General features: G+C 61.9%; 1 protein-coding gene across 2 annotated transcripts in view; it reads left to right on the plus strand.

Annotated features, from left to right (window-relative positions):
- Positions 1-202: 202 nt before the first annotated feature.
- The window catches only part of SPTBN2 (spectrin beta, non-erythrocytic 2), a 36,341-nt gene continuing 23,236 nt past the window's right edge, over positions 203-13,307 (plus strand). Inside the window, exons 1-7 of one of the 2 annotated variants that reach the window (XM_062195773.1) lie at positions 203-285; positions 5,823-6,000; positions 10,222-10,373; positions 10,781-10,954; positions 11,524-11,615; positions 11,730-11,810; positions 12,026-12,141. In XM_062195773.1, coding sequence (XP_062051757.1) covers positions 214-285; positions 5,823-6,000; positions 10,222-10,373; positions 10,781-10,954; positions 11,524-11,615; positions 11,730-11,810; positions 12,026-12,141 — 865 coding nt within the window. In that variant the 5' untranslated portion in view covers positions 203-213. Of the gene's footprint in view, positions 286-5,822; positions 6,001-8,356; positions 8,558-10,221; positions 10,374-10,780; positions 10,955-11,523; positions 11,616-11,729; positions 11,811-12,025; positions 12,142-13,307 lie in introns of those variants that run through there. The other variant, XM_062195774.1, reaches the window with a different exon arrangement.

The following is a 13,307-nucleotide window of genomic DNA, read 5'->3' on the forward strand; positions in this document are numbered from 1 at the left end:
CCGGACTGCGGGCGCGGCGACGACCGGTGCGCCCCGGCCCCGCGCCCCCCGCCGCCCGCCCGGCGCTCCGCACCGAGGTAGGTGCGGCGCCCCCGCCCGCTTTGTCCCGGCCGGCGGGGCGGCGCGCTTTGTGCAGCCGCGTGCGGGCGGCGGGGTCGGGTCGGGGTCCCGGTGGGCCGGGGGCGGGGAGGGGGGAGCCAGCCGAGAGGGAGGATGCGACCCCCGGCCCTGGCTCCCGCCGGGTCCCGGCGACCGGATGGGCAGCGTCGTGTGCCAGCCGCCCAGGTACCGGCGTGAGCGCGGGCGGGGGGTCGAGGCGTGGGGGCCGCGAGCCCCGCTGGAGCCGAGAGAAGAGTCTAGAAGAGTTGGGGCTGACGGACGCGCTAACGAGTTGGGGTCGGCTGGGCTCCCAGTGCGTGCGCCAGCGTCGCCGAGGCTGCGCGGGCGGACGGGACCGGCCGCGGGGTCCGGCGCTGGGGACGCGGCCGGCCGCCTGTGCCGGCGTCCGCGAGCGCCCGGCTGCCCGCTGCGGGCTGCCTGCCCGGGGCTCCCTCCGGGGTGGGCGGCTGCTCCTCGCCTCTTTTCGGGGGCTCGCTCCACGCTCTCCTTTATGCGCGCTGGGGGCGTGTGGGAGTCGGGGACACGGTTGGCTGTGGTGACAGGAGCGCTGGCAGAGGGAGAGGAAGACCCCGCAGGTGGTGGGGAGGCGGGCGTGTGAGGCGTCCGCGCGGCCGGGCCGGCTGCCAGGCCGTGGGGTCCGCCCCCACAGGACCACCCGGCGGCGCCTCCGGGCTGGGGCGGGCCAAGCCCGGCACCGCGGGGCTGTTCGCCATCCCCTCTGGCTTCACCCCGCGAACCCCGGGCACGGCGCGCTGGTCTGAGATGCAGGCTCGCCCCTGCCCTCGCCCTCCGCACGCTGTCCCCCACCCCCTCCCGAGTGTCAGGCGTGGGCAGGGGAGCCACAGACCGCTTTTCCTTGGAGGTGAAGAGGGCAGCGAGAGTTCCAAGCGTGTGTGTTGGCTTGAGGTGCGTGCCAGCCTCTCCTGGCAAAGGATTAGCCGAGGGAGAGCTAAGATGGAGCTCAGTCCCTGGGAGAAGCCGATGTGAGCCCCCGCTTCCCGAAGGAGGGGGTGCGAGGGCGTGAAAATGGGGCTGAATAATTCTGCCCTAAGTGCAAGATGCTCAGGGAGAGAACAACAAAAAAAACCAGTTCCCGTCTTCAGCCCAGTCCTGAAGTCCTTGGAGGGGGTCCCAGAGCTTCGGCGCGAGCAAGCCTGGGGCGGCTGGGGCTGTTGTTTGGCCGTCCTCCTCCGGCCCTCTGCCCTGGCTGCCTTTCTCTTCCCAGGGGCCCCCGGCTTGTCTGTGTTTCCTTTTTTCTTTTCTCTCTGCCAATGCACGCATTTATTCTTTGAGTCACATAAGGTTTTTACTTTGCCAGAGTCCCCGTTTCTTCTCATCTGTAATTCACCCTGCCTTCCCCCAGCTGCTCTGGGCCGGTCCTCCTGCTGCTGCTCACCCGTGATTCTCTGTAGCAGGGCTCCCGCTCTGGGTCGTTAGCGCTGGAGACCGCTCCATCCTCATCTTCCTCTCTCATTGCTTGAGGGGAAGCTCCGCCCGCCGGATTTAGCACAGCATGGGGCCTGGGCGGACGGGACAAGGAGCGTGGATCGGTCACATTCGCAACTGCCACGTTGTCGGCTCAGTCCTCATGGCTCCCCCAGCCCATGCCACCTGCTCCCTTCTCTGGATAACAGCGGCCCCTTAAAGTGTGGTCCCCAGAATGGCAGCTTGAATTTCACCCGAGAATGCATGGAGATGCAGAGAGCAGAGTGGGCGGTTAGCTTAGCGGCTAGGATGCCAGCATCCCACATGACAGTGCCGGGGTTCTATTCCTGGCTAAGGCTTCTGACTCCAGCTCGCTGGCAGTGCGGGCCTTGGCAGGCAGCCCTGCTGGGTCAGGTAACTGGGTTCCTGCCATTCGCGTAGAATTCATTCCCAGCTCCTCGTTCCAGCCCTGGCCTCCGGAGGCATTTAGGGGAGTGAACAGTGCATGAGAGCTCCATTTCTGTCTTTCAACAAATTAAAAAAAAAATTTTTTTTAAAGAAATACAAACTCCCAGATCTGCCGTGTTAAGAATCCCTGGCTGCAGAGCCCAGGGATCTCGGTTTCGACAGCCCTCCACTCCTGGTAACTGTGATTTACACAAGTTAGGGAATCCCTGGGCCTGCACACAGAGCTTAACCCCGAGTCTGGCAGGTGTGCAGAAGGCATTTCCCAGGCTCCTCTGCTTTCTTTCCTTTAAGCTTCCCTCCAGCCCTTTGAGCGAGAGTGATCCGATGGTCAACTCATTTGCTGTCTCATTACGAATACCCGGCATACTGGGTGCAGAAAATGCGAAAAAGAGTGAGACACAGCCCTTGCCCTCCATGAGTTAACTGCGGAGCGAGCAGAGGGACACCTAAACTGAGTGGATTACAGGGGGGTAAGCGCGGGAATAGGCGCACGCTGAGGGCTGTGGGAGCGCGCAGGAATGGTCAGCTCTCTCCGAGCGAAAGCGAGGAATTAGGAGCAGGATGTGGTGAGAGGAGGAATCGGGGAACAAGAGCCTGCAGCCCGGGGATAGGATTTCCAGCTCTACACACCAGCTAATACGGAGGAGGACCGGGAACGAGGAAGGGAGGACCCGGCACGTGGCTGCACCGAGTCTGCTCCCACAGCGCCTGGGGGTGGATCCCAGCAGGTCTCCGAGCCCGTGGCTGGCGGGGGTTGGCATTGTTCTGGCTCTAATGATGTCAGCTACTCGGCCCCGGCCCCGAGGTCAGTGGCTAAGAATAAGGACCTGGAGAAACTAATCTGGATTAGCTGCTGTGCAGCCCTGGGGCCAGAGTTCAGGAATCCTTCGGAGGAGAAGCGGGCGGGGGGATTCTCCAACACGGAGAGGAAGAGACGGGGTCACGAGGGTGGGGGGACGGCGGCAGAGCTAGAAAGGGGGAGCCTGGAGACCCAGGTCAGGGGCCAGGAAGGGTCTGCTCTGTGGAAAGAACCCCGGGCAGCATCTGTGTAGGAGAGACTCCTGGTAGAAGACCGTGAGAACCTGGAGAGGGCAGCAGGCGAAGCCAACAGAGACCACAGCATATGGTTCCTGGGCACTGGAGCCAGAATGTTTGGAAATCAGAGCTCAGAGATGCAGAGATGGGGCCTTGGAGCCATGTGCTGTGCAGTGCCAGCCAGTGCCCTTCATACAGGGGCCTAGGTAATAACCTCCCTTCCCGCCCCCCCCCAAGTAGCAACATGGTGACCCCCCCCCCCCCCGGGACTCATGTCTATGTCATGGCACCCCTGGAAACAGAAGGCAAAGCATGAATGTCTCAAACTTGATTTGACAGGAGTGGGGAGAAAGGACGTTCCAGCTCCATACTTCTTCCCAGAATTGTAGGACTCCATAGAGAGGCTCTCACAGCCGGATTTCCCTGGGGGGTCTGGATCCCATGCCTGGCCCCCTGTGGGATCCCTTGGAGGACTGTAAAGAAGCCACAGCAGTACATGTCTGGGTTCTGAGCAGCCTACAGGGGTCTCAGGGACAGTTTGGAGACAACATCAGACATTCGGCCTCCTTAAGCTTCTGTTCTTTGTAGAGTATGAAGCTATGAAGCAGAGGTTTTTAGGGACCAGGCAGGTAACTTAGATAGGTGAGATTCATTTGAGTAGGAGGTGAAAGGGGATGGTGAGGCCTGTAGCAAAATGAGAAGCATGGGCCTGCCAATAGAATCCCAAATTAATTATTATTATTATTATTTTTGCCAGGCAGAGTTAGACAGTGAGAGACAGAGAGAGAGTTATAGACAGTGTGAGAGAGACAGAAAGAAAGGTCTTCCTTCCGTTGGTTCACCCCCCAAATGGCTGCTACAGCCAGCGTGCTGCACCGAGCCGAAGCCAGGAGCCAGGTGCTTCCTCCTGGTCTCCCATGCGGGTGCGGGGCCCAAGCACTTGGGCCATCCTCCACTGCACTCCCGGGCCACAGCAGAGAGCTGGACTGGAAGAGGAGCAACTGGGACAGAATCCTGTGCCCTGACTGGGACTAGAACCCAGGGTGCCGGCGCCGCAGGCAGAGGATTAGCCTAGTGAGCCACGGCGCCGACCCCAAATTATTTTTAAGCAGCTCATTAGGCAAAGAGATACTCCTATAGGGGGCATGACCCCTGGGGAGCTGGAAGGTGGTGGTGGTGGGAGGTAGGGAGTGTGTAGGTGTTGGAATTGTCCATCCAGAGCTGAGCGTGAGCCCGGATGCCGGCTGGGAAGCCCGAAGCTGATGGGCCGAGATCATTAGAGCTAGAATGGGTGCTGAGGTGTGGACTCCGTCCCTGTCCAGCAGCTGAGAGGACAGGTGACCCCAGTTCAGGTCATGCCCTGCCCACAGCACTCTTTGTTCAGGGTGATTCAACTCTGCCCTAGAATTTATTTTCATATAAATATTTACAGAACAAACCCAGGGACTCTGTTGAAGGAAATGATGGATTTTGAGCGAGAAGGGAATGGGAGGCCTAGTGGAAACCCAGCTCCCTTCCCTACTACAGGGAGTATTTTCTTTCCGGAAGAAAGGGGAGGAGTGGACAACCCTGCCCTTCCAGCGGGTCAGGTTCAGCTTCATGGAACCAGTTAATGACAGAAGCCAAGTTCTGCCTTCGGGCGCCCATGGAACGCGCCTCCCTCCCCTCCCAGTTCTCACCACCCATCCCTTCTCCCCCGCCCCCCCAAACCACAGGAGAGATCTCAGCCCCGGGAAGCGTTATGTAGGAGTTGAGCACTTCTAAAAAAGCAAGGGAGATGCATGTGGAATTGGGGGTTCTGTTAGAGTCATAGACGCCCCCTTTCAGTGTGTTGAGTGGTTGCTGAATTACACGGCGGCGGGGGGAAGATCCCCGGCTGCTAACCTGGAGCTCATTTGTTGGTTGTGAGGACAGAGCATGTTTGCGTAAGTTAGACTCATAAATGGTGCTGGCAGGCAAACGGGGTCAGCACTGCCCCGACCTGGGCCCTAGAAGGGAGTGGCAGGTGCCGTTCCCTCCCGGGGAGCACTGAAGGGCTCCAGGAAGGTCAAGAACATGCAAATGTGATAAAGGCCCTGCCCCCCAGCATCAGCTGCACCACCCTGACCCGGCGATCTATCTTGTGGGGTGCCGCTTCCTCTTCTGACCACAGTGGGCCTGCCCTGGCCCCCCAGCGGGGTGCGACGCAGTGATGTGTGTACGTAGCGCAACTGACACTGATCCAGCACTTGCTTAGTCTGCTCTGGAGCAAACAGAAGGAAACAGAGGGGACAGAGCTGTGCCGTGGCCTCCTTGGACCACGCTTGCCAGACAGCATAGATTTGCCCTAGCACAGGAGCAGGATCTAGGCCTTTTTATCTCAGCTCGCCTGCAGGGTACAGGAGGCCATCTTGGGGGCGGGGGCGGGGCCCTCAGAGCAATCTGGAGACCCAGGAAAAGAAGCACCTCGGGTTTGTACTCATTACTGCCCAAGGTGCCCCGCAGCTGCTGCCCGCATTGCACGGAAGCCATTGCTACTCTCAGCCACCAGCCCCGTCCTGTCCCTCTCTGGCCCGAGGCCCCTGGAGCCTTTGCTGTTCACCGTGGTTGCCCTCACGCGTGTCTGTTGTATCCCTGTCCCCAGGCTTTCCCACTGGGGGTTGATCTCCACGGCCAAACAAGCAGGACGTCTGGCCTCGAGGCGAGCGGGGCAGACCCAGGCAGGAGGGCAGGACACGGTGAGCAGAAGGCTCGGTGGCTCCGAGGTGCCCCTCACCAGCCACGTCCTCTTGCAGGAGCAGGAAGCCGTCCCCACCATGAGCAGCACTCTGTCGCCCACAGACTTCGACAGCTTGGAGATCCAGGGCCAGTACAGTGACATCAACAACCGCTGGGACCTGCCCGACACCGACTGGGACAATGACAGCAGCTCCGCCCGCCTCTTTGAGAGGTCTCGCATTAAGGCGCTGGCAGGTGAGGTCATGAGAGGGTCGGTGAGGTGGTGAGGACCCGGGAGAGCCAGAGCACCCCACCAAGGCTCTGGTCCCCAAATCCAGGCTCATGAGTGCCCCGGATGTTCCCCAGCTTCCTGGAGAAGCCAGCCCTGTTGGCCCACAGCGTCCCTTGCCTGTCCCAGGCCCCTGGGTCATTTCCCTCTGTCCCTATGCACTTTTACTCTTGCTGTCACTTCTGTCCCCACCCTCCCCTCCCTTTATCTCTCATCCCCTTGTCGTGTCTTCCTTCATCCCCACACCTGTCCTGCCGCCCAAGCTATTATCCTCTGTAGCCTCCCCAACCTGTTCCTTCCACCTGCCGCCTGTTACGCCCATTATTCCACGGACCTGTTTCCTGAAGCAGGTTCTCTCCGCCCGCCACCGCCGCTTTCCACAGCCAACCAGGCTCGCTCTGGCTGGCCTGCCTCGGCCCCTACCCTGCCTTGCCCTGCCCCACCCTCCCCTCGGGCCAGGGCTCTCCCCTTCTGGCTGCTCTGGGCACAAACAAACCCGTCCAGCGGGCTTCCCTGCGTTGCGGGGTGTGTGTGGTGGGGGAGGTTGTCTTGGCAACAAGAGTGTGGCTGCCACCTGACACCACTGGCTGGCGTGGGGCTGAGTCACCCACACACCCGAAGGCCACCCACCCTGTCTGGCTTCTCTTCTCGATCCCGTCCTCCTCACTGCCACTGACCCTCCTGCCGCCCAGCCACTCCCACCCGAGGTGGTGCTGCTGACTTGGTGGGGGGGGGGGGGAGTAAGAGGAGCGGCTCCCGGGGAGGTTGCCAACGCCACGTGTTTCACAGGATCAGCCAGGGATGATTTTTACACACGCAGCTTCCCAAACCCCTGGACACGGCACATTAGGATCTGTGGACACATGGTCCAGGTTTCAGGACTTTTAAAACCTCCCCAGGTAATTCTTGTGAGCCCAGGGCTAGCGTGAGGCCCCTTTGCGGTGGCCATAGCTTCTGGAGGTCTTGTCATTTTTCCTGCATCTCTGCGTGGCTGGGTCTTTGGATGGGCTGGCAAAACACTCACGTCGCTGCTCTCGCAGGTCAGAGGAGACAGAAGGTGTCGGGGTACGGAGACTGTCACCCCGTGGGGGAAGTGGTACCCTGACTTTGGACTTATGTAGCAGAACTGTCATCATGTCATCGTACAACACATACCGCACCATCACTATGTGCACATGACATGTGCCACCAGGACTGTCACTAGGTGTGCACACAGGACACGTGTCACCCAGGGCTGTCACCTACTATGTACACACGTGTCACCCAGGGCTATCACCTACTATGTACACATGTGCCACCCAGAACTGTCACCATGTCTGTTCACATGGGATACTTGCCACTCAGGGCTGTTGCTGTGTCTGCACACAGGATACGTGCCACCCAGGACTACCACTATATCTGTGCACACGTGCCACCTAGAACTGTCACCCTGTACACACAGGACACATGCCACCCGGAACTGTCATTGTTATCTGAAGGACGTGACACATGCCACCCAGGACTGCCACCGTGCCTGTGCACACACACACACATATGTGCCATTCTGTGCTGCTGGTGCTTCTCTCCAGCCCTAACCTGTGCCCCCCTGACAAGGCATTCCTGGATGGGCTTTGCCCAGCGCTGGACCTCGCACCAGTAGGTGCCAAATAAATGCTGAAAAACTGTAGATTGGGGGGGGGGGGGCAAATGTAAGCTGCAAGTGACAAAAAGCTGAAGCCCGCGGAGAGGTGGGAAGGGAACCCCGCAGGTGCACCGGCAGTGGGGTGCATCGCAGGGAAGGGGCTGGCTCTGGAGGCGGCGATGACACTTGCGACCCCTGTGTCTGGATGAGGGACCACAGGCAAACGCCTCTCTCGGCGCCTGGCTCTGCCTTGCCCGGTTTCTCTTCCTCTGCGGGATCGGGGCCTGTGGCCCCGGGGAGGCGACATCCCCGCCCCGCCCGCAAACCCTCGGGAAGTGGGAGATGGCTTGGGACCCCTCTCCCGGGGCTTCAGCCCTCTTAGACAGCTCGGGGCCCGAGGGGCGGGACTCCGGGCGCTGGCGGGTCCTTGCCGCCCGCGCAGGGCCGGGCCCTCGCCCCAGCCGGGCTCCGCCTCCCACCCCTCCCCCGCACCGTCCGACCTGTTTGTCTGGAGCCGCCTCCGTCTCCCCGCGCCGCCGCCAGGTGTGCAGCGCTCACTCGTCTCGGGAGCCCGGACGTCCCGTAGCTCTGCCAGCCCGCGCTCCTCGAAACCCCCACCTCCCCGGAGCCCCCGCCCTGCCGTGCGCCTCGGGGAGGGGACGCTCGCCACGGCGCGGGGAGCATGGACTCGGGGCCGCGGGCGCTGTAGCCGACAGCGGGCACCATGAATGGGAACGGGGTGAACAGGGGGCCCGGGCACGGCCTGAACGGGGCCAGCGAGTTTTACTACGACGCCGTGGAAGGGGCCCAGAACCCCGGGGGCTTTCCGCTGTCGCCGGCCGCGTTCATCAACCCGGCTCAGTACGCCAGCGTGCTCGAGGGGCGCTTCAAGCAGCTGCAAGGTGAGCTCCCCGCCTAGGGGAGCCCCGGGGCGGGCGGGCGGGGCGGGTGTGCGGGGAGGGGGGGCCCTCCCCCTCCCCCTCCCCCTCCCCCTCCCCGAAGCCGGAGCGCAGTACCCCGTGCCGGGGTGGGGAGGGGTTGTGACAAGTGTCTGGGGCTTAGCGGGGCTCCGTTTCTAGCAGCCAGAAAATCCCTGGATACAGGCAGAACCAGGAGGTTTCTTCCACAGGAGGGGACCCTGTGTGACTTCCAGGCACCTGGCCAGGTGCATGGAGGGAGCCAGAGGCCCAGGAACCCCAGCCTGTGTGTGCAAGGGGTGTGTGTAAGGATCCAGGGATGCTGTGGGGGGGGGGGGGGTCTTGTGACATCACACCTGGTCTCTGGTGCTTGGCTTGGTCCATTTTTCTCCTTTCCCCTTTTATCCTACCTGTGTGTCAAAATGGCCCCACTGGGGTATGCCCGGTGTCAGGGCAGTCCCTCCCGGGGCCAGTGATGGTCAAGGATCCAGGACCACCCTAGCTCAGGCAGACCCCTCAGGCCCAAGAGGGGGCCCGAGGCACCCCTTGGCTCCACAGGTGCTACGGAGTCGTTTGGACCCCAGGGTGGAGGTGAGAAAGGCAGGCGCAGACATGGGTGTGTTGCTGGGGTTTTTGGGTGAGGTGCCCAGGAATGTGAGGTGAAGGGATGAGTCGTTCTGGTTGCTGAGATGCAAGGCCAAGCGAGTCCTGGGGACGGGCCCCTGGGTGGGGTCCTCGCCCTGGGGTCTCTGCAGGGAGCTGGCAGAAAGCCCGGTGACCACCGGGGCCCCTTCCTTCTCTGACATTTCTGGAAAGCGCCATTTGTGTTTGTGCAGTCTCACAGCTTCCCCCGCCAGCCAGGAGCTGCCCCCTGGCCCAGGCAGCAGGGCGCTTCCTAACCCTTCTGGCCACGGGCGCCCACCTCTGCCTGGCTGTCCCCCGCTGTGGTTCCGGGGCTGCCTCCCCGCTCCCCCAGCTTTCGTAGCGTCAGCATGTCTGTGACCGGGGCTGGCCCCGCTGCAGCCGCCCGAGTGAGCCCACCCCAGAAGCCGAGTGGTTTGCTTTTTCTGTAAACTCTTCGAGGACGGGAGGCCTGCAGCCTCGCCCACCGCCAGGGCCTCCTAATGACCGCCTGGAGGAGCCGTTGCTGTCACTCCAGCCCACACCCTCCCCTCTGTCCACAACCAGAAGGGAACCTGCTTTTAGAAGCAGCCACTCATCAGGGAGCCATTTTGTGCCAGGCTTCATACCCATTATCTCCCTGTGCCGTGGGAGAGCGAAGAGCCCATTTTATAGATGAGGGAAACCGAGGCCACGATCGTGACATTGTGACCGTGTTGCAGGACACAGCCCCGGCCCTAGCCCTGCCCTGCGTGTCCTGCAGTCTCTCTTCCTCTCTCCCGGAAGCCTGTTCTCTGTCACTCATTTCTTCACCTTGCGAAGTAGCCTATTCCCACTTCTTTACCTCTCGGCTTTTTAAGTTGCAGATTTTCCTCTCCGCCACCTTCCTTCCCCCTCCCTCCTCCTCCGCCTCCTCTCCAGACCTCACTCGGGGTGCCGCCCCAACCCCGCCCCGCCCCGGCCAGGGTGTGTTTAGAAGCAGGCAAAGTATTCTTGGGGGACAAAGTGACCCCGTGTTGCCACCGCAGATGAGCGAGAAGCCGTGCAGAAGAAAACCTTCACCAAGTGGGTGAACTCGCACCTGGCCCGGGTGACGTGCCGGGTGGGAGACCTGTACAGCGACCTCCGGGATGGGCGCAACCTCCTGCGGCTCCTCGAGGTGCTCTCAGGGGAGACACTGGTGAGCCTGGCCGTGCAGGGAGGAGGGGGCCTCAGAAGCAGCGGCCGCGGGCGGGTGGGCGGCAGGCAGCAGGCAGCAGCCCCTCTGCCTAGGACGGCTTCCTTCCGAGAGGCTTCGCCGCGTGGATTCCGTAGGAGCCCAGCTTGGTGGAGACAGGAACAGTGGCCCCATTGAAAACAGTTCTTCTTCCCACCCACTCTGGGTGCGATTAATTCCCTTGGGAATCTTAATCTGCCCAAGCGGCATTTGTAACCTCCGCTTTGGCTGCACGACCTCTGGCCCAGCCCCGGGGCTGTTCCCGTGTTCCTGGGGGGTGGGTGGGGGGATCGTGGGGCAGGTGCACCCAGCGCAGCCCAGGCAAGGCTGGGGCAGGAGGAAGGAGACCCACACCCCATGCCCGTCGACAGCCAAAGCCCACCAAGGGCCGCATGCGGATCCACTGCCTCGAGAATGTGGACAAGGCGCTGCAGTTCCTGAAGGAGCAGAAGGTGCACTTGGAAAACATGGGCTCCCATGACATCGTCGACGGCAACCACCGCCTGACCCTTGGGCTGGTCTGGACCATCATCCTGCGCTTCCAGGTACCTGGCACAGCCTCGGTGCGAGCCTTGCAGAGCAGGTTGCCGTGGCCGCAACACCCAGGCACCTGCCCCACGGACGCTCCTCCTACAGTGTGGGAGAGGGCAGCCTGGGTGTGGACCAAGCTCCCTGCACTCAGGCTTCCGTGCTGGTCCTGCCCGTGGGGACCACAGGTTGGTCCGCAAGGGACTGGAAGTTTTACACACCGGAGCCTCACTCCAACGCCCAGACCCTGCTTCCCTCCCTCAAAAGAGCATCCACCCCGCTGCTGCTTATACTCCGAGGTCCTGATGCCAGCCCGCTTCTCCTGACCACCCCTTCCTCCTCGGGCTAACGTCTCTGCTCCTGCCAGCCCCACACAGTGCCTGTCAGCTACACCTCTGACAGGCAGCTCACAGCAATTGCCCCCTCCCTACCTGCAGGAACCTGCGCCTGGGGCCTGGTCGGCAGCCCAGACCCAGACAGCCCCGGGCTGTGTCTCTTCCCCATCTGAAGAGCCTTTTCCTGCCCTTATCTCTGAGTGGCTGTGATAACAGCGGCCCTCGCCCTTGGGCCCTCGCTTCCTCCCCAGATCCAGGACATCAGCGTGGAGACAGAGGACAACAAGGAGAAGAAGTCAGCCAAGGATGCCCTGCTGCTGTGGTGCCAGATGAAGACCGCGGGGTGAGGGTGCGGGGCTGGCCACCCTGCGGCTGCGCGGTGCGCCGAGAGTGGGCTCTTTGGAGACACAGTCCAGGGCCCGGCCTGCTCACCGTGGTCCCCACTCCGTGTATGCAGGTACCCCAATGTCAATGTGCACAACTTCACCACGAGCTGGAGGGACGGGCTGGCCTTCAACGCTATCGTGCACAAACACCGGTGAGGAGGCCCAGAGCCGAGGAACCGGCCCGGGGGCATCGCGCTGCACAAAGGCCCCCCCACCCCGGCGGGGGGGGTTGGGGAGCCGGGGGTGGGTTTGAGGTGCCCCCTTCTGGGCCAGATTGAATCAGTGACTTGGGTGCAAAGGTGGGCGCAGCTGGATCCACGTTTCCCCTTCAAGGGTCTCACGTGCTTTTGGTAACTTCCCTGCCCAGGCCAGACCTGCTAGATTTTGAGTCCCTGAAGAAGTGCAACGCACACTACAACCTGCAGAATGCCTTCAACCTGGCGGAGAAGGAGCTGGGGCTGACCAAGCTGCTGGATCCTGAAGGTGGGTCCGAGCTGTGGGGGGCAGAGGTGCAGGACGGCGGCGGGCGGGGGCGAGCAGGGACCCCGCCGCCAGCAGGTGTGGGGTTGCTTTGGCGGAGAGGGGAATGAAGATGTTCCGGAATGAGATGCCGGTGATGGTTACACGACCTTGGGCACATGCTAAAAGCCACTGGATTAGATATTGGTAAAAGGTGAGCTTCGTATTACAAAAATTGTGTCTCAATTTTTTTTTCCAAAAAAAGGCTATAGGAAGAAAGCCCCCAGCAGGAAGAGCCCCCTAGGCTGTAGGTTCTCTCTCAGCGGAGCCCAGAGTCGCTCTGGGAGTTGGAGCCACTTGCCTGGGCTCTCTGTGGGCCAGTGGCCTCGGCTCTGAGATGGGGGAGGCGTGGTCTTCACGGTAACCGGGGGCCCTTTCCATTCGAAAGTTCTGGGGTTCTAGATCAGACCTGGAGCTCTCTCCGCGAGCTGGCCTCCGCTCGGCTGCCCCTGCCGCCCGGCTCCCGTGGTTCTGACCATAATGCCAGTGAGCTCAGTAACAGCCACTGGGCTCTTGTTTAGTGCCTGGCGCGCCACTTGACATGCGTTAGTTATCTTCACCTTTAAAGTCAGTGCCATTGTTACAGCCTGTTCGTGCAAGAGCGGCCAGGGCTAGCGGCTTGCCCAAGGTCCTGCAGCTGGTGGACCTGAGACTGGAAATCCAGGCAGCCTGGCCCCAGAGCCTCTCCCCTCGGCTGCCTCTGGGGCAGAGCGGAGAACGATCCTGGGGAGGGCAGGCGGGCCGAGGGAGCGCCCTGGCTGAATCCTTCCTCCCTGAACTCCCCGTCTTCCGTCCCACCTCCCGTGCCCCTGAGCCCAGGAAGACAAAGCATGTGAGAAGTCGAGCTGAGTGTTCTGTAACTTCCCGAGGTGACCTCAGCGGCTCCCGCCTGCCTCTGTGTGTTTTCAGAAGTGGTCAAGACCCTTCCGGTCTCGTAGGCTCGTCCTCGGGTGGGATAAAATCTGGCCTAATGGAGAGAGCCCCGGCTGGAGTCAGCCTTGGCCGCGTGGTGGGAGCCAGTTTGGCTTGAAGAACTCCCAGCTCCTGGGGCCCACGGCTGAACTTCAGGATTGACGTTAGAAACGGCCGTGACCGTGTCCTCAGACGGTGCCTAGCGCCAGCCTCTCTGC

The sequence above is a fragment of the Lepus europaeus genome, chromosome 7 (genome assembly GCF_033115175.1).
Source record: "Lepus europaeus isolate LE1 chromosome 7, mLepTim1.pri, whole genome shotgun sequence".
Lineage (NCBI taxonomy): Eukaryota > Metazoa > Chordata > Mammalia > Lagomorpha > Leporidae > Lepus > Lepus europaeus.